We start from the raw sequence: 27,232 nt of genomic DNA, 5'->3' as shown, positions 1-27,232 counted from the left end.
GCTGCTAGAACTCTGTGTGGCATTGACCTGGTCTCTAATCTGAGCTGCTGTTTTAACCTGCGATTTCTGAGGCTAGTGACTCGGATGAACTTATCCTCCGCAGCAGAGGTGACTCTTGGTCTTCCTTTCCTGAGGCGGTCCGCATGTGAGCCAGTTTCTTTGTAGCGCTTGATGGTTTTTGTGATTGCACTTGGGGACACTTTCACAGTTTTCCCAATTTTTCTTAAAGTAATGATGGCCACTCGTTTTTCTTTACTTAGCTGCTTTTTTCTTGCCACCTGACTTCTCCACAATGCAACTGATGGTCCCAACCCCATTTATAAGGCAAGAAATCCCACTTATTAAACCTGACAGGGCACACCTGTGAAGTGAAAACCATTTCAGGTGACTACCTCTTGAAGCTCATCAAGAGTGTGCAAAGCAGTAATCAAAGCAAAAGGTGGCTACTTTGAAGAACCTAGAATATGACATATTTTCAGTTGTTTCACACTTTTTTGTTATGTATATAATTCCACATGTGTTAATTCATAGTTTTGATGCCTTCAGTGTGAATCTACAATTTCCATAGTCATGAAAATAAAGAAAACTCTTTGAATGAGAAGGTGTGTCCAAACTTTTGGTCTGTACTGTATATGGCATGGTCTTGAGCGTGCATCGGGCACTTTAGCCAGCAGTTCTCAGCTATTTCACAGTAGAGGCCTGCGGCTCATGTAATAATGCAGATCGCAGGCATTTAACCAAGCTTGACCACAGCATCTAAATGACGAAAAACCTGGAGGCACATGCTTCCAGGTAAGGATTGGCTCCTCCATGTGGTGATCGGCTCTATACTTTCCCTGTGAATAGGGAAAGTAAAGCTGCTGTTGTAATATATATTTACAACCTTTATGACTGCCCTATTTGTCCCCTATATTAACAGAATACATGTGCTTTAAATGTTCACTAACTTTTCTTTCACACATTAAATAAATCAATAGTACAAGGGACCATAATAAAGTTTGTAATATATTTTAACAGAGAGAAATGTCTATTTTTATCAGCTGTTTACCTCTTCCCCTCCCCTACACTTTCTAAATGTATTTCTCCATGAATTGTCTCCTGAAAAGGTCCAGGACAGAGCAGATTACACATGTAAATATAAGTCTTTGGAGAGGGGAAGAGGTAGGATTAAACAGGAACTCAGAGCCTTAAACAAAGAGACTGCACACAGTTTCTGTCTCAGTCTAAGTGCTTTATTTACATCAGTACAGGTCAATACCTCTCAGTAATTTACTCCATCATCCTAGGGCTGCTTCTGACTGAGTAAGAGAAAGTTAGGAAGCAAATTCCCCCTTATTTTCTATGTGCAGTGGATAAGATGTTTCATCCAAAGTCGATTCGCTCATCTCTAATTATAACAGATCCTTGTATGATCCAAGAGGAGTTTGTGGCATTTTATCAAGCATTATATAAGAACAGTAAATGTCCAAGATATCAAATTTTTTAAATAAAATAAAACTACCCACAGCTTTAGAATCCGATAGAGAGATGTTAGGTGGTAAGATACATGAAAGTGAAGTGATTGGAGCAATTGAAGCCTTGCAAAGAGAGAAAGCAGTATTCTAGGTGGAGTTTATAAGAAATTTAGTCCCGACATTAACTAAAGTATTTCATCATACCTGATGCTCAGATACACAATTCAATGACTAAGGCCCTTATTATTTTGATTCTAAAAGAAGGTAAAAAGAAATTGGAGGTAGTCTTGTACTGTTCAATATCTCTTCTGACCTAACGAGATGGGGGAAAGGACTGGGGTGTTCTCACTCTTCACTCCTTTACTACTGTGTAAAGGAGCTACAGCCAGAGTTAGTATTTAAAAAAAAAAAGCTCCTCTCCGGTGTTTATGCCATCCTGTGGCACTCGGCACCTAAATGCCTCATTAGCAAATGGATAAAAGTGGATTTTATTAAGGCTACTTTCACACCCGGATCCATCTTGTATCTGCTCAGACGGATCTGCACCGATAATGCAAGCGCTTGTATCCGTTCATAACGGATCCGTTTGCATTATTACTTTTTTTTAAAAAGTCTAAGGCAAAACAGATCAATGGGGGGCGAATCCGTTTTCAATTGCACCATATTGTGTCAGTGAAAACTGATCCATTGTAAGTCAGGACGGATCAGTTTGGCTCTGCATCATCAGGCGGAAACCAAAACGCTGCAAGCAGCATTTTCATGTCTGCCTCCAGAGCGGAATGGAGGCGCAACGGAGCCAAACTGATGCATTTTGAAACGGATCTCTCAAGCGGACCCAGAAATGCCAGTGTGAAAGTAGCCTAAGATATAAAGCGAGCTCCAAGGAAAAAGAAAAATATACGGAAAGAAGGCATGAAGTGCTGTAAGGACATAATTTTGGTTTAATATTGATTATCTAGGTGACAAATTTAGAAATCAATACATTTTAATTTAGAGTGTACCTAATGATTCAAGATAATCTAGCTTTTGTTGAAATTCATTCACCCTTATCTTGAAGTCTTGACTCTTTGACAGAGAAAACTGAATGCTAAATACTTTTGTCACATATGCCAATTTTACAATGTTTTAAAGAGCACAAAACATGACTATTTTATTTGTTTTAGTTTACACAGTTGTGTCATATATGAAACACGAGTTCAATCGTGGAGATTTCTTCATGACCTTACAGAACCACCCAATTGCGCTCAGTTTATATAGACAGGTAATGCTATAAACTTGTACTTTGTTATATTATGTAGTACACAATAAAGTACAGCACTGCAGAATATTTTTGTTTTATGTTTGCATTCCCCTTCCCATTATTTTCTTTTCTTTTTTCTTTCCTTTGTTTCTTCCCTTTGTTATCCACCATTTTTTCTTATTTTCTGGTACACCTATATAATACTAAAATTATTTATGCTACAGGCTTCCCATCCAGTTTTTTTCTTTTTACTGGACAATTTACTAAAATCATGGTCAACCACCATTTTGTAAAGGATATAGTGGAAAACAATAAATTATAAGGAATATATGTCCATAGCTTAGACTACATACTGATATAAACAAATGAGCAGCGTTATGTTAGTTTTACACTTACATTATTAGTTCTGGCAGGGAACCGCCCACTGGAGCTCTCTGGATCCGGCATTGCTGGATCTTATGCACACAGTGGTTTTCATCCAACCGAATTCCAGCCATATATCTGCAGGACCCCATTTAAGTCAGTGGGGTCAGAGTTTTCATGTGTTATGCATATTAAAATGAACCAATTCATTTAATTAGAATCCTAGAGATGGCTCTTAACCGTTTAAGTATTAACAGTTTAACCACTCGCTGACCAGGAGTATGACGGGAAAACTATAGGCAACCCCTAAATCACACTTTGCAGAAATGTGTGATTAATTTATGTGCAACGCTAAAAGTTTATGAAATCTGAAAAATGTCCTCTTCTCCTTTGTGGGCTCCAAAACAAATGGAAAATCTATGTTTGTTCAGCCCTGCTATAGATGTCAATAATGTTACTGAGAAATATTTTTCTATCTATAGTGGAGTCTGTACACTTCATAACATACTTTTTTGCTGTCTTAAAGGGATTTTCCTGTATTTGTGTATCAATGGTCTATTCTACGTCTAGGCCATTAATATCAGAAGGGCAGGGGTTCAGCTTCCCACACCCCTGCTGAGCAGCTGTTCCCGATTAGGTCTGTTGCCTGAACTACACAGCTCTATCCATTGTGTAGATGACTGATATGATTACTACAGTCCTGCTCCTCTTGTAGTGGATGTTATCAGCACTGCAGTGATCATCTGTATCCACTATACAATGGACAGAGTTGTGTAATTTTGGTACCAGATCTACTCGGGGACAGCTGATCGGCAGGGGTGCAGAGTGTCAGAACCCTGCCAATCTCATATTAATGACCTATCGTGAGGACAACCCCAAAGGATAGGCCAAAACTTAATAGCCCCTTTAGAGGTTCTCTTTATTATGCTGGTAACTATTATTCTTCAAAAAATTATTAACAGTTCTGCAAGCACCAGGAGCCTGAGACTCTAAAAGACCTATACAATCAAGATGACAATCACCTAGAACTTGGAAACTTTCATGTTCGTTCAAGCTATTACATAGAAAAGGTAACACATTTGTCATTGGTTTAAAATATTATGTAAAGGGGTTATCCCTTGACAATCTCTTTCTAACAAAGCTAGAACCAGCCCTGTACCTCACATGGATCCAGAGATCTCTCCATTCATTGCTGTGATGTATTTATATCAAGCTGGCAGCACAAGGGGAGTACCTTTTCTGCTGTCAAGGTGGTTTGTCCATGCTCTCCCTATCACAGCTCAGGAGGCAGTAGAAGGATGAAACTGAGCATGTGGGGCCTTCTCAGTGAGCAGGACAAAGAAATAAGAAAACAACAAACAGCAGGTGGCCCTATACAGGTGCATTTTATTGAATAACTCAGTGGCTGTGCTAAATTTTCAATTTTATGCAATTCCAAATGTATTCAAATCTGGTGCTGGTTTGAAAACTGTAGAATATTTTTGTGGGACAACACCTTTAAAGGGGTTATCCAAGTTATTTTTTTTGTTCTTTCTGTGTTCCTAACTAAGCAAATGTAACAGCTTTCCAATTCACTCACTTTATCTCCAGTGGCTGGTTTCTCAGATTTCACTGAGGGTCAAATGACCTGTGATGTCAGCTTCTCTCCCTGCTCTGATAAAGGTTGTTTACAAGCCTGTAAACGAGAGTCACTGTGCTGGCCATGCCCCCCTTCACTGCCGTCTACTCTATCCTAGCATTCTTAACCCCTTCAGCTGAACAGCTCTGCAGGCAGTGAGAAGACAATGCTGGGCACTGGAGCTGACATACTAGAGAGAGCATTGCACAAGAAGGTAGGGTGAAGATCTTATGTGTATTAGCAGTGTCATTATACAGGTGGGACATGTAGTTCTACACTTACAACATGCTGCAGAGTCTCCCAGCAGGCAGACATGTCACTCAGGGCAGCTCTTGTATTCACTCCCTTAGCAGAGCAGGGGGAGGGGCAGAGATTGTTTTTATTGCATGTAAACAAAGGGCCAGAAAAGAACCAGGGAAATTAGGAAATATATATTTTTTTTTTTTGCATAAAACTTGCTTAGCTCAGTTATATATTGCTGCCCATCAGATTTTCAGTGCTATATATATTTTTTTCATCATAACTCTAACTTTAATATGTTCACTTTCAGTAAAAATTATGTATCACTGGTGCTTACAATTGCAGTGATACTAATTGTTTAGGGTTTTTATGTTTACTGATAGGTCATCAATATCAGATTGGTTGGGAGTTCGACACCCATGCCAATCAGCTGTTTGAAGAGAAAGCTGCGTGCCATGTGAACACTGCCTTCTTTTGTTTGTTTACCTGCTTGCTGTCGACAGCGCAGCAGCAAGCAGGTGTAACTACAAGCCATCCCATTTATTTCAATGAGCTGTCCCATTGAAGTGAATGGAACACCTTGTAATTACACCTGCTCACCGTTTTTCTGTTAACAGGTAAACAATAAAGGGAAGGCAGCGTTCAAACAGCGCGCTGCCTTTTTTTTTTAACCAGCTGATCGGCGGACCACCACCAATCTGATATTGATGACCTATCCTGAGGATAGGTCATCAATATTAAAATACTGAAAAACCCCTTTAACCACCTCCGGACCGCCTAACGCAGATGTGCGGTCCGGAGGTGGCAGCCCTGCGCACGACGACGCATATACGCGTCATCTCGCGAGGGCCGGGATTTCCTGTGAACGCGCGCACACAGGCGCGCGCGCTCACAGGAACGGAAGGTAAGCGAGTGGATCTCCAGCCTGCCAGCGGCGATCGCTCGCTGGCAGGCTGGAGATCCGAATTTTTTAACCCCTAACAGGTATATTAGACGCTGTTTTCATAACAGCGTCTAATATACCTCCTACCTGGTCCTCTGGTGGTCCCTTTTGTTAGGATCGACCACCAGAGGACTCAGGTAGGTCAGTACAGTCGCACCAAACACCACACTACACTACACTACACCCCCCCCACCCCCCCCGTCACTTATTAACCCCTTATAAACCCCTGATCACCCATGATCACCCCATATAAACTCCCTGATCACCCCCCTGTCATTGATCACCGCCCTGTCATTGATCACCCCCCTGTCAGACTCCGTTCAGACGTCCGCATGATTTTTACGGATCCGATCCATGTATCCATGGATCCGTAAAAATCATGCGGACGTCTGAATGGAGCCTTACAGGGGGGTGATCAATGACAGGCGGGTGATCACCCATATACACTCCCTGATCACCCCCTGTCATTGATCACCCCCGTCATTGATCACCCCCGTGTAAGGCACCATTCAGACGTCCGCATGATTTTTACGGATCCATGGATACATGGATCGGATCCGCAAAACACATGCGGACGTCTGAATGGAGCCTTACAGGGGGTGATCAATGACAGGCGGGTGATCACCCATATACACTCCCTGATCACCCCCCTGTCATTGATAACCCCCCTGTAAGGCTCCATTCAGACGTCCGCATGCATTTTGTGGATCCGATCCATGTATCCATGGATCCGTAAAAAATCATGCGGATGTCTGAATGGAGCCTTACAGGGGGGGTGATCAGTGACAGGGGGGTGATCACCCTGATTACCCTGATCACCCCCTGTCATTGATAACCCCCCTGTAAGGCTCCATTCAGACGTCCGCATGCATTTTGTGGATCCGATCCATGTATCCATGGATCCGTAAAAAATCATGCGGATGTCTGAATGGAGCCTTACAGGGGGGGTGGTCAGTGACAGGGGGGTGATTACCCTGATCACCCCCTGTCATTGATAACCCCCCTGTAAGGCTCCATTCAGACGTCCGCATGCGTTTTGTGGATCCGATCCATGTATCCATGGATCCGTAAAAAATCATGCGGATGTCTGAATGGAGCCTTACAGGGGGGGTGATCAGTGACAGGGGGGTGATCACCCTGATTACCCTGATCACCCCCTGTCATTGATAACCCCCCTGTAAGGCTCCATTCAGACGTCCGCATGCGTTCTGTGGATCCGATCCATGTATCCATGGATCCGTAAAAAATCATGCGGATGTCTGAATGGAGCCTTACAGGGGGGGTGGTCAGTGACAGGGGGGTGATTACCCTGATCACCCCCTGTCATTGATAACCCCCCTGTAAGGCTCCATTCAGACGTCCGCATGCGTTTTGTGGATCCGATCCATGTATCCATGGATCCGTAAAAAATCATGCGGATGTCTGAATGGAGCCTTACAGGGGGGGTGATCAGTGACAGGGGGGTGATCACCCTGATTACCCTGATCACCCCCTGTCATTGATAACCCCCCTGTAAGGCTCCATTCAGACGTCCGCATGCGTTCTGTGGATCCGATCCATGTATCCATGGATCCGTAAAAAATCATGCGGATGTCTGAATGGAGCCTTACAGGGGGGGTGATCAGTGACAGGGGGGTGATCACCCTGATTACCCTGATCACCCCCTGTCATTGATAACCCCCCTGTAAGGCTCCATTCAGACGTCCGCATGCATTTTGTGGATCCGATCCATGTATCCATGGATCCGTAAAAAATCATGCGGATGTCTGAATGGAGCCTTACAGGGGGGGTGATCAATGACAGGGGGGTGATCACCCTGATTACCCTGATCACCCCCTGTCATTGATAACCCCCCTGTAAGGCTCCATTCAGACGTCCGCATGCGTTCTGTGGATCCGATCCATGTATCCATGGATCCGTAAAAAATCATGCGGATGTCTGAATGGAGCCTTACAGGGGGGGTGATCAATGACAGGGGGGTGATCAGGGAGTCTATATGGGTGATCACCCCCCTGTCATTGATCACCCCCCTGTCATTGATCACTCCCCCCCCTGGTAAGGCTCCAATTCAGCCATTTTTTTTGGCCCAAGTTAGCGGAAATTTTTTGTTTGTTTTTGTTTTTTCTTACAAAGTCTCATATTCCACTAACTTGTGTCAAAAAATAAAATCTCACATGGACGCACCATACCCCTCACGGAATCCAAATGCGTAAACATTTTTAGACATTTATATTCCAGACTTCTTCTCACGCTTTAGGGCCCCTAAAAAGCCAGGGCAGTATAAATACCCCACATGTGACCCCATTTCGGAAAGAAGACACCCCAAGATATTCCGTGAGGGGCATATTGAGTCCATGAAAGATTGAAATTTTTGTCCTAAGTTAGCGGAAAGTGAGACTTTGTGAGAAATAAACAAAAAAAATCAATATCCGCTAACTTATGCAAAAAAAAAAAAAATTCTAGGAACTCGCCAGGCCCCTCATTGAATACCTTGGGGTGTCTTCTTTCCAAAGTGGGGTCACATGTGGGGTATTTATACTGCCCTGGCTTTTTAGGGGCCCTAACGCATGAGAAGAAGTCTGGGATCCAAATGTCTAAAAATGCCCTCCTAAAAGGAATTTGGGCCCCTTTGCGCATCTAGGCTGCAAAAAAGTGTCACACATGTGGTATCGCCGTACTCAGGAGAAGTTGGGGAATGTGTCTTGGGGTGTCATTTTACATATACCCATGCTGGGTGAGAAAAATATCTTGGTCAAATGCCAACTTTGTATAAAAAAATGGGAAAAGTTGTCTTTTGCCAAGATATTTCTCTCACCCAGCATGGGTATATGTAAAATGACCCCCCAAAACACATTGCCCAACTTCTCCTGAGTACGGCGATACCACATGTGTGACACTTTTTTGCAGCCAAGGTGGGCAAAGGGGCACCTTTCGGATTTCGCAGGCTATTTTTTACACATTTTGATTGCAAGGTACTTCTTACACATTTGGGCCCCTAAATTGCCAGGGCAGTATAACTACGCCACAAGTGACCCCATTTTGGAAAGAAGACACCCCAAGGTATTCCGTGGGGGGCACGGCGAGTTCCTAGAATTTTTTATTTTTTGTCACAATTTAGCGGAAAATGATGATTTTTCTTTTTTTTTCTTTTTTCCTTACAAAGTCTCATATTCCACTAACTTGCGACAAAAAATTAAAAATTCTAGGAACTCACCATGCCCCTCACGGAATACCTTGGGGTGTCTTCTTTCCAAAATGGGGTCACTTGTGGGGTAGTTATACTGCCCTGGCAATTTAGGGGCCCAAATGTGTGAGAAGAACTTTGCAATCAAAATGTGTAAAAAATGCCCTGCAAAATCCGAAAGGTGCACTTTGGAATATGTGCCCCTTTGCCCACCTTGGCAGCAAAAAAGTGTGACACATCTGGTATCGCCGTACTCAGGAGAAGTTGGGCAATGTGTTTTGGGGTGTCATTTTACATATACCCATGCTGGGTGAGAAAAATATCTTGGTCAAATGCCAACTTTGTATAAAAAAATGGGAAAAGTTGTCCTTTGCCAAGATATTTCTCTCACCCAGCATGGGTATATGTAAAATGACACCCCAAAACACATTCCCCAACTTCTCCTGAGTACGGCGATACCAGATGTGTGACACTTTTTTGATGCCAAGGTGGGCAAAGGGGCACATATTCCAAAGTGCACCTTTCGGATTTCACCGGTCATTTTTTACAGATTTTGATTGCAAAGTACTTCTCACACATATGGGCCCCTAAATTGCCAGGGCAGTATAACTACGCCACAAGTGACCCCATTTTGGAAAGAAGACACCCCAAGGTATTCCGTGAGGGGCATGGCGAGTTCCTAGAATTTTTTATTTTTTGTCGCAAGTTAGTGAAATATGAGACTTTGGAAGGAAAAAAGAGAAAAAAAAAAAAATCATCTATTTCCGCTAACTTGTGACAAAAAATAAAAAATTCTAGGAACTCGCCATGCCCCTCACGGAATACCTTGGGGTGTCTTCTTTCCAAAATGGGGTCACTTGTGGCGTAGTTATACTGCCCTGGCAATTTAGGGGCCCAAATGTGTGAGAAGAACTTTGCAATCAAAATGTGTAAAAAATGGCCTGCAAAATCTGAAAGGTGCACTTTGGAATATGCGCCCCTTTGCCCACCTTGGCTGCAAAAAAGTGTGACACATCTGGTATCGCCGTACTCAGGAGAAGTTGGGGAATGTGTTTTGGGGTGTCATTTTACATATACCCATGCTGGGTGAGAGAAATATCTTGGCAAAAGACAACTTTTCCCATTTTTTTATACAAAGTTGGCATTTGACCAAGATATTTTTCTCACCCAGCATGGGTATATGTAAAATGACACCCCAAAACACATTCCCCAACTTCTCCTGAGTACGGCGATACCAGATGTGTCACACTTTTTTGCTGCCAAGGTGGGCAAAGGGGCGCATATTCCAAAGTGCACCTTTTGGATTTCACCGGTCATTTTTTACACATTTTGATTGCAAAGTACTTCTCACACATATGGGCCCCTAAATTGCCAGGGCAGTATAACTACCCCACAAGTGACCCCATTTTGGAAAGAAGACACCCCAAGGTATTCTGTGAGGGGCATGGTGAGTTCCTAGAATTTTTTATTTTTTGTCGCAAGTTAGTGGAATATGAGACTTTGTAAGAAAAAAATAAAAAATAAAAATCATCATCATTTTCCGCTAACTTGTGACAAAAAATAAAAAGTTCTATGAACTCACTATGCCCATCAGCGAATACCTTAGGGTGTCTACTTTCCGAAATGGGGTCATTTGTGGTGTTTTTCTACTGTTTGGGCATTGTAGAACCTCAGGAAACATGACAGGTGCTCAGAAAGTCAGAGCCGTTTCAAAAAGCGGAAATTCACATTTTTGTACCATAGTTTGTAAATGCTATAACTTTTACCCAAACCATTTTTTTTTTGCCCAAACATTTTTTTTTTATCAAAGACATGTAGAACTATAAATTTAGCGAAAAATTTATATATGGATGTCGTTTTTTTTGCAAAATTTCACAGCTGAAAGTGAAAAATGTCATTTTTTTGCAAAAAAATCGTTACATTTTGATTAATAACAAAAAAAGTTAAAATGTCAGCAGCAATAAAATACCACCAAATGAAAGCTCCATTAGTGAGAAGAAAAGGAGGTAAAATTCATTTGGGTGGTAAGTTGCATGACCGAGCGATAAACGGTGAAAGGAGTGTAGTGCCGAAGTGTAAAAAGTGGCCTGGTCATGAAGGGGGTTTCACCTAGCGGGGCTGAAGTGGTTAAGTCAAGTTTGGGGACTTGAACTTGCAGTCCTTAGACACTGTAATATATAATTATGAGTGTTATACCAGTAGCCAGCCCTTCTTAAGATTACATACATGGCAAGTCTAGAGCCCTTTGCCCGGCTGCCTGGGTGCACAATCGCAAGGTGGGGCACCATAGGACATAGGATTGAAATTCTCTCTGATCCTGGCTATTTCAACAGAGTGTCAGTTGTAAATTTCAACTGACACCCACCTTCTATGGAACTGATGGAGATAGCCAAGCACTTAAGCGAATGGAGCAGTGATCATACATATATATACACAGCCACTCTAAAGGGGACTGAGGGCTGTCCATGCTAATGATTGGTTGGGTCCAAGCTGTAGGACCTCCAGCTATCATACACTTTTCAACTATCCTGTGGATAGGTGATAAATGTTGTTAGTAGACTAAACCCCTTTATGTGTGCTGCATTTGACATAATAATGTTTGTATGTTTTCCTTCTTTTAACTATATATTCACCCATTTACATAGAGTGTTGAAGGCCGTGTTGCAGAGCTGCAGAATGCAGTAGATGAGTACAATAAAGCAAAAAATGACTTGGCTACTAAGGTGAGAGAATATTAAAAATGTATTTTCAATTTTGAGTATTTTTATTTATTTATGATCTACAGTACCTATGAGTTACAAAATGTACTCATTTTTGACTTTCTGACATTTTGTTTTGTAATATTAAATTACATGGTATTTAAATAGGCTTTTTCTTACATAAAGTTAAAAGGGTATTCCTCTTTTTACAAGTTATCCCCTATCGACAGGATAGGTTATAACATTAAGATCACTGGGACCCCAAATGATCACAATAACGGGGACCCCTTTTCCCCTGCAGCTATTTATTATTTATTTCATGCACTTATATAGCGCTGTTATATTCTGCAGCGCTTTACAGACATTAGCAGCAAGCTTTCCCTAATAGCGCTCACAATTTAATTTGCCTATCAGTATGTTTTTGGAGCGTGGGAGGAAACCCATGCAAACATGCGGATAACATAGAAGCTCCATGCAGATGTTGTCTTTGGTCGGATTCGAACCTAGGACCTCAATGCTGCAAGGCACCACTGAGTCACCGTGCTGCAGCTTCACTAAAATGACCAGAGCAGCCAGTCGCACATGTGCATGGAGACTCTATTTATTTCTATTGGAGGTCCAGAGATAGAGTACAGGGAAAAGCATGCAGTTTGAAAAAGGCTCAGGCTTGAGCCTAAACTAGTCACTGATGATGCTATTATGCCTTGAATAAACGTCTCTTCATATCATCAAGAAAATTAGTGCCGGTCCTTCTTCGCTATAAAACGAAATGCTGATGGAACGGAAGACATCCTGATGCATCCTGAATGGATCTCTTTCCATTCAGAATGCATGGGGACTAAATGGAAATGTGTGAAAGTAGCCCAAGCTGTGTAATCCTAACTGTCATTTGGGTGCTCACCTTGTTTAATGGATCAGTAATTTGGTTACACTTTTATTCTTAAATTGGGGTGGATGAGCTGACTAATCTGACCATTATTTCGGTGCCCACCTTGTTTAATAGATAAGCGATTCCATTAGGCCTTGATTCTTATATTGGGGTGAATAAACAATGTCATATAACCGGTAATGTGGTGTGCACCTGATTTCATAGATAAGCAATTCTAGGCACAGTTCAGAGTGGTCCTCCAGCATACTATCTATGCAGAGCATGGTGGTGAGCGCGATGACATCTTTTTGCAGGTTTGGCAAGAAGAAGAAAGAAGACGATAACGGCTGCGTGATCAAGTGGATGAGGTAAGTAATTGTTTATTATTTTTTTTAACCCTTAATGGATATTTTACTTAGCATTCTGTATTAAAGAATGCTATTATTTTCCATTTTTAACCATGTTATTATGGAAAATAATAACGTAAATGGACTTTAATGGGGTCGTGGGGCTCATGCCTATTTATTCACATCATCTCCTTAGCAACCATCCGTGAAAATCTCATTGCATCCACACTTGCCTGCTTATGCAATGCGATTTTCATGCAGCCCCATTCACTTCTATGGGGCCTGCGTTGCTTGAAAACGCAGAATATAGAACATGCATGCGATTTTCAAGCAACGCACAAGTGATGTGTGAAAAACATTGCTCATGTACACATGTACACCCATTGAAATAAATGGGTCAGGATTCAGTGTGGGTGCAATGTGTGCACATGACGCATTGCACCCGCGCGGAGAACTCGCCCGTATGAAAGGGGCCTAAGAGTGACGCCTGTCACCGACACACAGACAAACACTTTCACTACCACAATGGACTGGCTATGTATGTTTCTGCGCCGCACAGTGATGTACACTGAGATACCCTCTCCCTGCGGGCCGGGAAATAGCTGATTTTTTTGCCCATCTCTATCAGAGGGTGGTTATTAATGGTACACACTTAGATTGGGTTACCATCACTAATGGGGTTCCACAGGGGTCCATATTCAGCCCTATTCTCTTCAATATATTTATTAGGGTCTATTCACACACCCGTAAGTGTTTTGTGGATCTGCAAAACACTGACACCGGCCATGTGCACATAGCTGGCACTATAATAGAAAATGCCATGTTCTATTTTTTTTTTGCAGAGCCACAGACCGGAAGTGCAGATGCGGACAGCACACTGTGTGCTTTCCGCATCTTTTCCGGCCGCATTGAAAATGAACGGACGTCTGAATGGAGCCTTTATGATCTTGTAGAAGGCTTGCACTGTAAAATATCAATGTTTGCAGATGACACTAAACTGAAGAGGGCAGTATACTGCTACAGATGGATCTGGCTGTGTTGGAGGCTTGGGCAGAGACGTGGCAGATGAGGTTTAACCCTTTCACTACCATTGCCATACATGTACGGCGCTAGAGTGATGGGTAAACATGGCGCCTGCTTGCACGTGCAGCGGGCCCATGGCCAGCGGGTCTCCACTGTTTCATATAGCAGTGACACGTGGCTAATGACCGTAACCGGCAATAATTCTGATCTCTGTCATTACAGCCTTTTTAGATGCCGCGGCATCTAAACAGTCAAGAACCCAGAAGTGTGCACTGCGGCCAATGGGGATGCTGGCAATTTACTTTAATCCGCTGTAATTCTTATTTTGGCCTTCAGGTGGCAATGAGCAATTCACATATTGTGATGCTGCTGTATCGAACATGGTAATATTGAAGAAGAGAAAAAGTAGTGAGTGTTGTAGCCTCAAATATTGGCTATAAAAACATAAAAATAAAAAAAGTAAAAACTGTTTTTTTTTTATATACCTGTGACGAGGGGACATCCTCTGCATCTAGAGGAAAGAAGGTTTGTATACAAACATAGAAGAGGATTCTTTACAGTAAGAACAGTGAGACTATGGAATTCTATGCCTGAGGCGGTGGTGATGGTAACTTCACTAAAAGAGTTCAAGAGGGCCCTGGATGTTTCTGGTTTGGAATATTTCTGGAGTGTAATAATATTACAAGTTATAGTTATTAGATATCTGGAGAAGTCCTTGATCCAGGGAGTTATTCTGATTGGCTGATTAAAGTCGGGAAGGAATTTTTTCCCCCTAAAATCATGAAAAATGGCTTCTACCTTACAGTTTATTTGTTTGCCTTCCTCTGGATCAACTTGCAGGATTACAGGATGAAATACAACTGAAAAGTCCATTTATTTCATTCAGTACAGTAATGCAAATTCAAAACAATTGCATTAATGCAGCTTAAAATTAGAATTTTGTGAAAAGGTTGAATATTCTAGGCTCAAAGTGTCACACTCTAGTCAGCTAATTAATCCATACCCCTGAGCAAAGGGTACCTCAAAATTGTGACTTTGGGGTTTCATAAACTGTAAGCCATAATCATCCAAATTATAACAAATAAAGGCTTGAAATATCTTGCTTTGCATGTAATGAGTCTATCTCATATGTTAGTTTCACCTTTTAAGTAACTATCGTGTAACTTTACACAATATTCTAATTTTTCGAGTTTCACCTGTAGAGTTTCAGCCATACAAACTATGTTACTATGTTACAGTGTAATTGTACTATAAAAAGAAAACTCTGTCTGGAAGGTCAAAACCACTGAATTTTAAAAAGGACAATTTCTTCGGGTTGAGGACAGTATGAGGGGATATAGACTGGGAGTATCTATTGTCACATAACAGTACAGGGGATACATGGGAGAGCTTTAATCTACATTGGGTAATTATACTGAAAAAATGTATTTCTGTAGGTAACAAACCGCTAAAGTTAAACAACACATGACTTTACAGCTACTGTAAAAAGGGCAATATATGACAAAAATGCATTTAAAAAATACAAATTTGAGAGGTCAGCTGTAGCCTTTGAAATATACAAAGGGCTTAATTAAATATGTAATAAAAAGAGATAGAATATGCAAAAATACAAAATGAACAACAGGTGCCCAAAGAAAGTAAAACAAATCCCCAAAAGATTCTTTGAATGTATAACATATTTTTCATCCTATAAGAATTTTTCTCTTCCCAAAAGTTGGGGGAAAATGGCAGTGCATCTTATGGGGCAAATACTAATGACTGCTTAATACAGTGCTCCGCGTGCTAGCTCTGTACTCACCACTCCCCTGTAGATATGGTCCAAGCCAAGTTAAGGTAAATTTGAACAAGACTCTAGCTCCAGATGCATAACACCCAGCCGGCATCTGACTTCCTGGCTCCGTTTCCTGCAAGCAGCAGCGGCGCAAGGGAGCGGAACTGGGCGGGAAATTCAAATAAATATAAACATAAAAAGTGACACACACACATAAAAGAGGTTATATATTGTGATCTGAGAGGATTACACTGTATAACCTCAGATATGACATTTGATCACTGTACAGTGCCCCTTACCTGCCATATTTCTGTCATTTGTGCCCATGAAATATTTATAACATGGCATCAAAAAAGCGCAACTTTACTACAAAAGCGCTTTTACACCAGTTGAGTGACAGTGACACGGACGTGGTCGCAGAACTGAGTGATAGTGAGTTGTGGGGAGGTCGCAGAACTGAGTGATAGTGAGTTGTGGGGAGCTTTGTCGTCTGACACTGACACTGATCTGGCAAGTGACAACGGCGATGATCCAGCACCTGACCTCAGCCATGTGCGCACTTGGTGCCCTATTGACTGCAATACGGACCAGGTAGATCCCCCAAGATTCCTGTTCACTGGATCACCTGGGAAGAAGGTAGATGTTGAGTGTGACAACCCTCTGGCATACCTGCAATTATTTCTCACTGAGGAGGTAATTGAAAAAATCGTCACAGAGACAAATCGCTACCAACAGCAGCAATCTGCTACGCTGCATGCCACGTTTTCCAGAAGCAGAAAGTGGGAACCGGTGACCAAAGAGGACATGTGGCAGTTTCTGGGACTCATCATTCTTTAGGGGGTTATGGGGAAACCGCTCCAGAAATGGTACTGGACCACCAATAAGTTACTGGCCACTCCATTTTTTGGCACCGTGATGTCAGAATACCGGTTTTCCTTCATCATGAAGTATTTCCACTTCACGAACAATGAAGAATTTGATGAGGCCACGCATCCTGCGCCCAAACTAAAAAATCTGGGAGGTATGGCAAATTATTGTGACCAATTTCCAGCGGACCTACATGCCAAAAAGGGACGTCAGCGTAGATGAAAGTTTGATGGTTTACAAGGGACGCCTAAGCTGGATACAGTACACTGCATCCAAAAGAGCGCGGTTTGGCATCAAATCCTACATGCTCTGCGAGTCATCCACTGGGTACATCTGGAATTCGGTCATTTACACCGGTAAAGGCACGAAATTCAACCCCAGGTACAGTGGCTATGGGATGGCCACATCATCTGTCTTTACACTGCTGGAGCCAATGCTGAACCAGGGATATTGTGTGACCACGGACAATTTCTACACGTCTCCGGAACTGTATGAGGTTTTGCTACAAAACAAGACTGATGCATATGGTACTGTTAGGCCTAACCGACGTGACATGCCATCTATGTTTGCCAAGAAAAAACGCAAAACTGGAGAAATGGTTACCTGGCAGAAGGGTAAGATGATGGCAATGCGCTGGCGAGACAAGAAGGACGTGTGTCTCATGAGTACTGTGTACAATACCTCTACTGCCATTGTCCACACAAAAGGTGGGAAAGATGTGCTGAAGCCGCAAGTCGTGATAGACTACCATGGTCGGTGTTGACAGAGCCTATCAGGCGATGACATTTTATACGGCTATGCGCAAACAGCAAAAAAAATGGAATGCATATATCCTGCACAGAGCAAAGAGTGACAAGCCTCTTGTTCATTCTGAGTTTATATGGAAGGTGGTTGAGAGGATTTTTGTCAACCACCAGACGCCATCAGTAGCTGTGAACAGACCTGGAAGTCGTGCTGTTGACGTTGTCAACCCAGAACTCTTGACAGGTAGTCACTTTATGGACTACTTTCCACCATCCGCAAAAAAGGCAGCACCTACCAGGATGTGCGTGGTTTGCTGCTCAAAGAGAGATGGCAATGGAAAGAAAGTCCGAAAAGAAACCAGGTTCCATTGTCCTGATTGTGACGTCAGACTTTGTGCAGTCCCGTGTTTCAAAATTTATCACACTTGGGCCTCATGCACACGGCTGTTGTTTGGGTCCGCATCCGAGCCGCCGGCTTGGATGCGGACCCATTCACTTAAATGGGGCCGCAAAATATGCGGACAGCACTCCGTGTGCTGTCCGCATCCATTGCACCGTTCCTTGACCCCGCAAAAAAAAAAAAAAAAGCATGTCCTATTCTTGTCCGTTTTGCTGACAAGAATAGGCATGTCTACAATGGGCTGCCCATTCCGTTCCGCATTTTGCGGAAGGCACACGGGCGGCTTCCGTTTTTTGTGTATCCGCAGTTTGTCGTGTGCATGTAGCCTTAGGATGTTTATTGAATTTTCTTTGTTTGACAAATTTCATAATTTTTTTATTACATTATTCAATTAAATAATATTATTTATTAGATTATAATTCATGATTTTGTGTTTGAAACTTTATCACATCTGGGATGTCTACTAAAGTCTTGTTTGGTAAGTTTAAGTCAGTAATTACCGTATATACTCGAGTATAAGACGAGTTTTTTGGCACATATTTTTGTGCTCAAAAAGCCCCCTCGTCTTATACTCGAGTCTCGATTTGGCCGACCCGAAAATGCCACTGCAGCGAGCGGCCCGGCCGGCGCGTGACTGATGTCACTTAGTAACGCTCCTGCTTCCTGAAGTGGGAGGAGCGTTACTAAGTGATGTCAGTCACGCGCCGGCCGGCCAGCCAGCTCCCGCTCGCTGTAGTGCATTTATCGTGACAGTCGGACCTGTTATCAATAGGAGAGAGAGTGTTTGTTTTACACAGGAGTAACACTTTACACGCAAAGGCAGTTATGTGCGCAGTTTAGGACACGAGGGGACACATAGGGCCATGAGGGGGGCCAGCATAAGATGCTATATGTCTTATGCTGCCCCCCCCTCATGGCCCTATAACAGCATCCTCCACAGATCCACCCCATAACAGCGTCCTCCACAGATCCACCCCATAACACTATCCTCCACATATCCACCCCATAACAGTGCCATCCACAGGTCCCTATAAGTGTCCTCCACAGATCCCCCATAACACTGTCCTCCACAGATCCACCCCATAACAGTGGCATCCACAGGTCCCCATAAGTGTCCTCCACAGATCCCCCATAACACTGTCCTCCACAGATCCCCCACATATGCTGCATTTCCCACCCTAGTCTTATACTCGAGTCAATAATTTTTTCCTATTTTTTGGGGGTAAAATTAGGGGCCTGGGCTTATATTCGGGTCGGTTTATACTCGAGTATATACGGTACTAAGAATTGCAAGCCTACAATACATAACACCAAATTTCATGAAAAAAATTGTACCACTTTTGGTACAAAATTCCTGACATAGTCCTACCGCCAGGGAGGTTAAGAGACATACATGAGTATGTAACTGTTAATAATATCCTAAGTGATAACCAGCTTGGTTTTTTTGATTTTATGAGAGCGGTACAATAGCACCGTGGGCGGCCCGAAGTGCACAGCATCATTGTAATCTATGATGCTGTGTGCTCCCATGCGTACATTCAATGCCGCGCCGAGACATATGGCCTGCTCACAGACCATATGTCTCGGAGGGCATACGGTCGTGTGCAAGGTCCCTAAGACGGATAGTGATACTTCATAAAATAGTTATTCATTTACATTCCCCACATGTCTACTTTATGTTTGCATAATTTTGTAAATGTAATTTAATTTTTTCAGAAAGTTAGAAGGCTTAGAATTTTAGAAGCAAAACCCACTCTTCTAAGGACAAGTTCAGTTATGAAGTCACTTTGTGGGGCTTACATATTAGAAACCACCCATAAATGACCCCATTTTAGAAACTACATACCTCAACAAATTCAAAACTGAATTTATAAACTTTGTTAACCCTTTAGGTGTTCCACAAGAATGAAAGCAAAATGGAGAGGACATTTTAAAATGTCATTTTCTTATGCAGATTTTCCATTTTAATAACATTTTCCTGTAGCACAACAAGGGTTAACAGCCAAAAAAATCTCACTATTACCCTGATTCTACAGTTTATAGAAACACCCCATATGTGGTTGTAACCTACTGTATGGGCACACGGCAGAGCACAGAAGAAAAGGAGTGCTGTATTGTTAACGGAGGAGAGGGCAGATTTTGCTGGAATTGTTTTCAGGTGCCATGTCACATTTGAAGAGACCCCGAGGTACCCCTAGAAAAAAAAAAAAGTTGCCCCATTTTGGAAACTATACCCCCTCAAGGAATAAATCTAGGGGTGAAAATAAACTTTTATTTCCAATATAATGTCGCTTTAGCCCCAATTTTTTTTATTTTCACAAGGGGTAGCAGGAGAAAATGCACCCCACAATTTGTTATGCATTTTTTCCTGAATACAGCAACACCATATATGTGGTCGCAAACCGCTGTTTGGGGGCACAGCAGCATTCAGAAGGGAAGGTGGGGATTTTCTAACGTAATTTGCTGAAATTGTTTTTAGGGGCCATAACATTTTTATAATAACCACCTCATAATGAGGTGGTTATTATGGGGGACTTCAACTACCCAGATATAGATTGGGAAACTGAAACTTGTATATCTCATAAGGGAAACAGGTTCTTGGCAATAACCAAAGATAATTACCTCTCCCAACTGGTTCAGGACCCGACTAGAGGAACGGCCATACTGGACTTAGTATTAACCAATAGGTCTGACAGAACAACAGACATGCAGGTTGGGGGACACCTGGGAAATAGTGACCATAATGTAATAACCTTCCAATTGTCATTCAAAAGAGCATTTCTACAGGGAGGAACAAAAATACCAAACTTCAAAAAAGCTAAATTTAGCCAACTAAGAGAGGCCATAGGCCGAACTAACTGGGACAAAGTCCTCAAAAATAAAAATACAGCCACAAAATGGGATATCTTTAAAAACATCCTAAATTGGAAAATGGAAGGTGTACATTAGTAAACAGCTCTCCGACATTGGAATTCAAAAGATAATGAAAAACTTTCAATTCACGGAATGGTATCTACTCACTGACTTGAAAGGGAGATTTGGTAATTTGAAAGTAGTCCAGTCATCCTAGCGGGGAATTTCCACTTGCATTTAAGAAGCGAACGTTGTTAGTCGGGTCGGGTACACATCAAGAAAGGGGGGGGGGGAGTTTGGGGAATTTAGTAATGTGCTTTAGGAAATTAATAATGTCATTTGGAGCAGAATGTGTTACTGATACTCTTCTTTTGTACATGATGGAATGGTTAGTCAGTATGCTATTATCTTGACTTTTGTACTCCAGCTCTGTGTAAAACCATATTTTGCTTTAGAAATGCTTTTACCATAAAATAAATTAAATGTTATTAAAAAAAAAAAACATCCTAAAATCTCATTGTGAGAGGTACATACCTGTCACCACCAGACATCTGAAAAGCTCTGACAGATGCCTTTCAGAACCTCCTCCTTGAGCTTCCTTTTGTTTTGCTTTCATTTTCGCATCTCGTTAGCCTCTCTCAGCTGTCATGTAGTTGCACTGATTGCATGCCTTTAAATCCCTCCCCAGACTGCTTCACTTTGCGGTTTATATTCCTTCCTGGAGTGTGCATGCTGATCCTACTTCTGAGTCTTCTGCAAGATAAGTTTTGTTCATTCATTTGTGTTTTTCTGATTGCTGGATCCCAGATAACCCTGACTCCCTCCGTATCAAGTGTAGGGAGCCGGTGGCCATGTCCCCTCACTATTATAGGGTGTTCAGGTGTTATACAGTCGAGGTACGAGGATATGCAATCATCTACCATTGGGATTTTCGCATAGGCTGAGCAGTCAGGGAGAGAGCCAGGTCTGATGCAGGGCTCTCCCTTTTGTTCCTTAGTTTTGGATCCAGTGAGTAGGATATTCATTTTGTGTCTTCTAGTTTCCTGTACACTTTCCGTGACATTATAAACCGCCAAAACCGTCTCAAGCATGGATCCGGTTTCACTTTTGACTGAACGCATGCAGGGTCTTTGATTGGAGGTAGCAGATCTCTGTAAAACTGTATCTCAGTTTCAGGTGACCGGTTCAGCTTGCGTTCATGGAGTTTGTTCTGAGCCCAAGATCTTGCTCCCGGATACATTCTCCGGGGGTAGTGAGAATTTTGTTCGTTTTAGAAAGGCTTGCAAACTCCATTTTCGCCTACTTCCCCATTCCTCTGGTGATGAGGAACGGAGGGTGGGGATCATCAGCTCGCTGCTCAGGGATGACGCTCATTCCTGGGCCTTTTCTCTGCCGGTGGGGGCACGGCCCCTCCGTTCAGTGGATGAATTCTTTTTAGCCCTGGGTCAGATATATGATGATCCGGATCTTATTTCTCTGGCTGAGTCTAGACTACGTCTTTTATGTCAGGGTAAACAATCCGCAGAGATATACTGCTCAGAATTTCGGAGATGGGCAGCTGATACTGGTTGGAATGATTCTGCACTCCGAAGTCAATTTTGCCATGGTCTTTCAGAGGGATTGAAAGATGCATTTGTCTTTCATGAGAGACCTACCTCCTTGGACTCTGCCATGTCTCGGGCCGTTTGTATTGACAGGCGTCTTAGAGAGGAGAGATCACTCCTTCCTGTCATACTCAGTCCCAGGACAGTGCGGCGGTCTCATTCAGTGCACAGGGGTCTCAGTCGCTCTCAATCCCTTCTGAGCAGGAGCCCATGCAGCTCGGTTTGATTGCCTCTGACAGTGGAAGATTCAGTCCACATAGGAAGGTTTGTTTCTGTTGTGGGGGTATAAATCATTTGGCAAATTTTTGTCCCTCTAGGAGATTCAGACAGGAGACTAAAAGAAAAAAATCCTTTAAAAATGTTCCATCTGTTACTATTGGCAAGGTTGTTACGGAAATTGAAGGTTTTCCGTTTGCTTGTAATTCCCGCTTTGTCCTACCTGCCATTATCAATCTTATTGATAATCAATTTGCTATAACTCATGGGTTCCAGGTATGCACTTTGAGAAAGGATATACCTGTTTTTTTGCTATTGATTCCGCTCCACTTACTCAGAAATCGTTAAAGGGCATAGTTCACAATATCCGTTTGATTGTGAGTGATGCTCATGTTGAGGATGTGTCATGTTTCGTCCTTAGCGGGTTGCCTACTCCTCTTGTGTTGGGGCTACCCTGGCTCACTAAACATAACCCCACCATTGATTGGCAAGCGAGGCAAATAAATGGTTGGAGTGACTTTTGCAGAGAGAATTGTCTCACGACATCTGTTTCTGAGGTTTCTACTAAGACTGTACCATCTTTTCTCTCTGAATTTTCGGATGTCTTCTCTGAGAGTGGTGTTCAGGACTTGCCCCCGCACAGGGAGTACGATTGCCCTATTAATCTCACCCCAGGCGCCAAGCTGCCTAAATCTCGTTTATACAATCTCTCCCAACCTGAAAGGGTCGCTATGCGTGCTTATATCTCTGAGAGTCTGAGAAAGGGACACATACGACCCTCGAAGTCACCTGTTGCCGCAGTTTTTTTCTTTGTTAAGAAAAAAGATGGTTCTTTAAGACCATGTCTGGATTTCAGGGAGTTGAACAGTATCACAATTCGTGACCCTTATCCGCTTCCTCTGATCCCAGACCTGTTTAACCGGATTGTTGGGGCTAAAGTTTTTTCCAAGTTGGATCTAAGAGGGGCATACAACCTGGTCAGGGTCAGAGAAGGAGACAAATGGAAGACGGCCTTCAATACCCCTGAGGGCCATTTTGAGAATGTGGTTATGCCTTTTGGTTTGATGAATGCTCCAGCCATCTTTCAGCATTTTGTGAACAGCATTTTTTTATCATTTAATGGGGAAATTTGTATTAGTGTATCTAGATGACATTTAGATTTTTTTCTCCTGATTTCAAAACTCATAAGGAACACTTACGTCAGGTCTTGCTCATCCTGTGGGAGAATAAATTGTACGCTAAACTGGAAAAATGTGTGTTTGCAGTTCCAGAAATTCAATTTCTGGGGCTTTTTCTCTCCGCTTCTGGTTTTCGCATGGACCCCGAGAAGGTCCGCGCTGTGCTTGAGTGGGAGCTTCCTGAGAATCAGAAGGCACTGATGCGTTTTTTGGGCTTTGCCAATTATTACAGGAAGTTTATTTTGAATTATTCCTCTGTTGTTAAACCACTCACTGATATAACTAGAAAGGGGGTAGATTTTTCCTCCTGGTCGGTAGAGGCGCGTAAGGCCTTTTCTAATGTCAAGGAGAGTTTTGCTTCCGCTCCCATCTTGGTACAACCTGATATTTCTCTACCCTTCATAGTTGAGGTTGATGCTTCTGAGGTGGGTGTGGGTGCGGTCTTGTCTCAGGGTCCCTCTCCTGCCAAATGGCGACTGTGTGCCTTTTTCTCTAAGAAACTCTCCTCCGCAGAGAGAAATTACGATGTGGGAGATAGGGAGTTGTTGGCCATCAAGTTGGCTTTTGAGGAATGGCGCCATTGGCTAGAGGGAGCCAGACACCCTATTACCATATTTACTGACCATAAGAATCTGGCCTACTTGGAGTCAGCCAAGCGTCTTAACCCGAGACAGGCCCGATGGTCTTTGTTCTTTTCCAGGTTTAATTTTGTTGTCATGTTCCGCCCTGGGGTTAAGAATGTGAAGGCGGATGCCTTGTCACGTTGTTTTCCGCAAGGTGGGAATTTTGAAGACCCGGGTCCCATTTTGGCTGAAGGTGTGGTGGTCTCTGCTCTTTATCCTGAATTGGAGGCAGAGGTTGAGGTAGCCCATTCAGAGGCTCCTGATCTTTGTCCTCCTGGGAGGTTGTTTGTGCCTCTCGCTTTAAGATTTTTAAGGAACACCACGATACTGTTCTTGCGGGGCACCCGGGGGCAAGAGCCACAGTGGATCTCATCGCTCGGAGATTCTGGTGGCCGGCGCTTCGTAAGTCGGTTCAGGGTTTTGTGACAGCCTGCGAGACCTGCGCTCGTGCAAAAGTTCCTCATTAACGGCCATCAGGTCCTCTCCTTCCCTTACCCATTCCTTCCCGTCCTTGGACACATCTGTCCATGGACTTCATTACGGACCTGCCTCGTTCCTCGGGGAAGACTGTGATTCTGGTGGTGGTGGACCGTTTTAGCAAAATGGTGCATTTCATCCCTTTTCCTAATGCTAAGACGCTGGCGCAGGCATTTATTGATCACATTGTCAAATTGCATGGTATTCCTTCAGACATAGTCTCTGATAGGGGCACGCAGTTTGTTTCCAGATTCTGGAACGCTTTCTGTTCTCGCTTGGGGGTTCGGTTGTCATTCTCTTCTGCTTTCCACCCGCAGTCGACTGGCCAGACGGAGCGCGTCAATCAGAATCTGGAGACATATCTGCGCTGTTTTGTGGTGGAGAATCAGGAGGATTGGTGTTCTTTTTTGTCCCTTGCTGAGTTTGCTTTAAATAACCGTCGTCAGGAGTCCTCTGATAAGTCACCATTTTTTGGTGCATATGGGTTTCATCCGCAGTTTGGGACATTCTCTGGAGAGGGGTCTTCTGGTTTACCTGATGAGGACAGATTCTCCTCGTCGTTGTCCTCTATTTGGCAAAAGATTCAGGATAATCTAAAGAGCATGAGTGAGAGATATAAGCGTGTGGCGGATAAGAGACGTGTGCCTGGTCCGGACCTGAATGTTGGTGATCTGGTGTGGTTGTCTACTAAGAATATCAAATTGAAGGTTCCCTCCTGGAAGTTGGGTCCTAACTTTATTGGGCCTTACAAAATCTTGTCCGTCATCAATCCTGTTGCCTACTGTCTTGATCTTCCTCAGACTTGGAAGATCCATAATGTTTTTCATAAGTCCTTATTAAAGCCTTATGTCCAACCCATTGTACCCTCGTCTTTTCCTCCTCCGATTGTGGTTGATGGTAATCTTGAATTTCAGGTCTCTAGGATTGTGGATTCTCGTGTTGTCCGCGGTTCTCTCCAGTACCTCGTTCATTGGGAGGGTTATGGTTCTGAGGAGAGGATGTGGGTTCTCAGTGACGGACATTAAGGCCACTCGTCTCATCAGGGCTTACCATAGGTCCCATCCTGAGAAGGTGGGCTCTGAGTGTCCAGAGTCCACTCATAGAAGGAGGGGTACTGTCACCACCAGACATCTGGGAAGCTCTGACAAATGCCTTTCAGAACCTCCTCCTTGAGCTTCCTTTTGTTTTGCTTTCATTTTCGCATCTCGTTAGCCTCTCTCAGCTGTCATGTAGTTGCACTGATTGCATGTCTTAAAATCCCTCCGCAGACTGCTTCACTTTGCGGTTTATATTCCTTCCTGAAGTGTGTGCATGCTGATCCTACTTCTGAGTCTTCTACAAGATAAGTTTTGTTCATTTATTTGTGTTTTTCTTTTGCTGGATCCCAGGTGACCCTGACTCCCTCCGTATCAAGTGTAGGGAGCCGTTGGCCGTGTCCCCTCACTATTATAGGGTGTTCAGGTGTTATACAGTCGAGGTACGAGGATATGCGATCATCTACCATTGGGATTTTCGCATAGGCTGAGCAGTCAGGGAGAGAGCCAGGTCTGATGCAGGGCTCTCCCTTTTGTTCCTTAGTTTTGGATCCAGTGAGTCGGATATTCATTTTGTGTCTTCTGTGTCCTTCCGTGACAATACCGTATGGGAATAAAAGGTTAAGGAACAAAAAGAAACCAATGTGGATAAACAGAACTGTAAAGAAAGCAATAAATGACAAAAAGAAAGCATATAAAACACTAAAACAGGAAGGTAGCACGGAAGCACTGAAAAACTATAAAGAAAAAAATAGAACATGTAAAAAACTAATAAAAGCGGCCAAACTAAAGACCAAGAAATTAATTGCCAAAGAGAGTAAAACTAACCCTAAAATGTTCTTCAATTATATAAATGTTAAAAAGTATAAATCTGAAGGTGTCGGCCCTTTAAAGAGTAATGAGGGGGAAGTCGCAGAGAGCGATGAGGAGAAAGCAAAGCTGTTAAATATTTTTTTCTCCAATGTATTCACTGAGGAAAATAAACTGTCAGATGACATGCAGAATGCAAAAATTAATTCCCCATTAAAAGTGTCCTGTCTGACCCAGGAAGAAGTACATCAGCGACTTAAAAAGATTAAAATATACAAATCGCCAAGACCGGATGGCATACACCCCCGTATCCTAAAGGAATTAAGTAATGTCATAGCCAGACCCTTATTTCTGATATTTTCAGACTCTATACTGACAGGGAATGTCCCACAGGATTGGCGCATGGCAAATGTGGTGCCAATATTCAAAAAGGGTCCAAAAACAGAGCCTGGAAACTATAGGCCGGTAAGTTTAACATCTGTTGTGGGTAAACTGTTTGAAGGTTTTCTGAGGGATGCTATATTAGAGCATCTCAACGGAAATAAGCAAATAACGCCATATCAGCATGGCTTCGTGAGGGATCGGTCATGTCAAACTAGTTTAATCAGTTTCTATGAGGGGGTAAGTTCTAGACTTGACAGCGGCGAATCAAAGGATGTTGTATATCTGGACTTCTC

At 42.9% G+C, this 27,232-nt stretch overlaps 1 protein-coding gene across 3 annotated transcripts in view; it reads left to right on the top strand.

Moving 5' to 3' along the window:
• The window catches only part of VPS16 (VPS16 core subunit of CORVET and HOPS complexes), a 517,606-nt gene that overhangs the window by 408,838 nt on the left and 81,536 nt on the right, over positions 1 to 27,232 (top strand). For 2 of the 3 annotated variants that reach the window (XM_044302614.1, XM_044302612.1), the window contains exons 18-20: positions 2,618 to 2,715; positions 4,020 to 4,127; positions 11,688 to 11,765. In XM_044302614.1, the coding sequence (XP_044158549.1) occupies positions 2,618 to 2,715; positions 4,020 to 4,127; positions 11,688 to 11,765 (284 nt within the window). The remainder of the gene's footprint in view (positions 1 to 2,617; positions 2,716 to 4,019; positions 4,128 to 11,687; positions 11,766 to 27,232) is intronic. The other variant, XM_044302613.1, reaches the window with a different exon arrangement.

Source organism: Bufo gargarizans, chromosome 8 (assembly GCF_014858855.1).
Source record: "Bufo gargarizans isolate SCDJY-AF-19 chromosome 8, ASM1485885v1, whole genome shotgun sequence".
In the NCBI taxonomy this organism is placed as follows: domain Eukaryota; kingdom Metazoa; phylum Chordata; class Amphibia; order Anura; family Bufonidae; genus Bufo; species Bufo gargarizans.
This window is presented reverse-complemented; position numbering and strand designations above follow the sequence as displayed.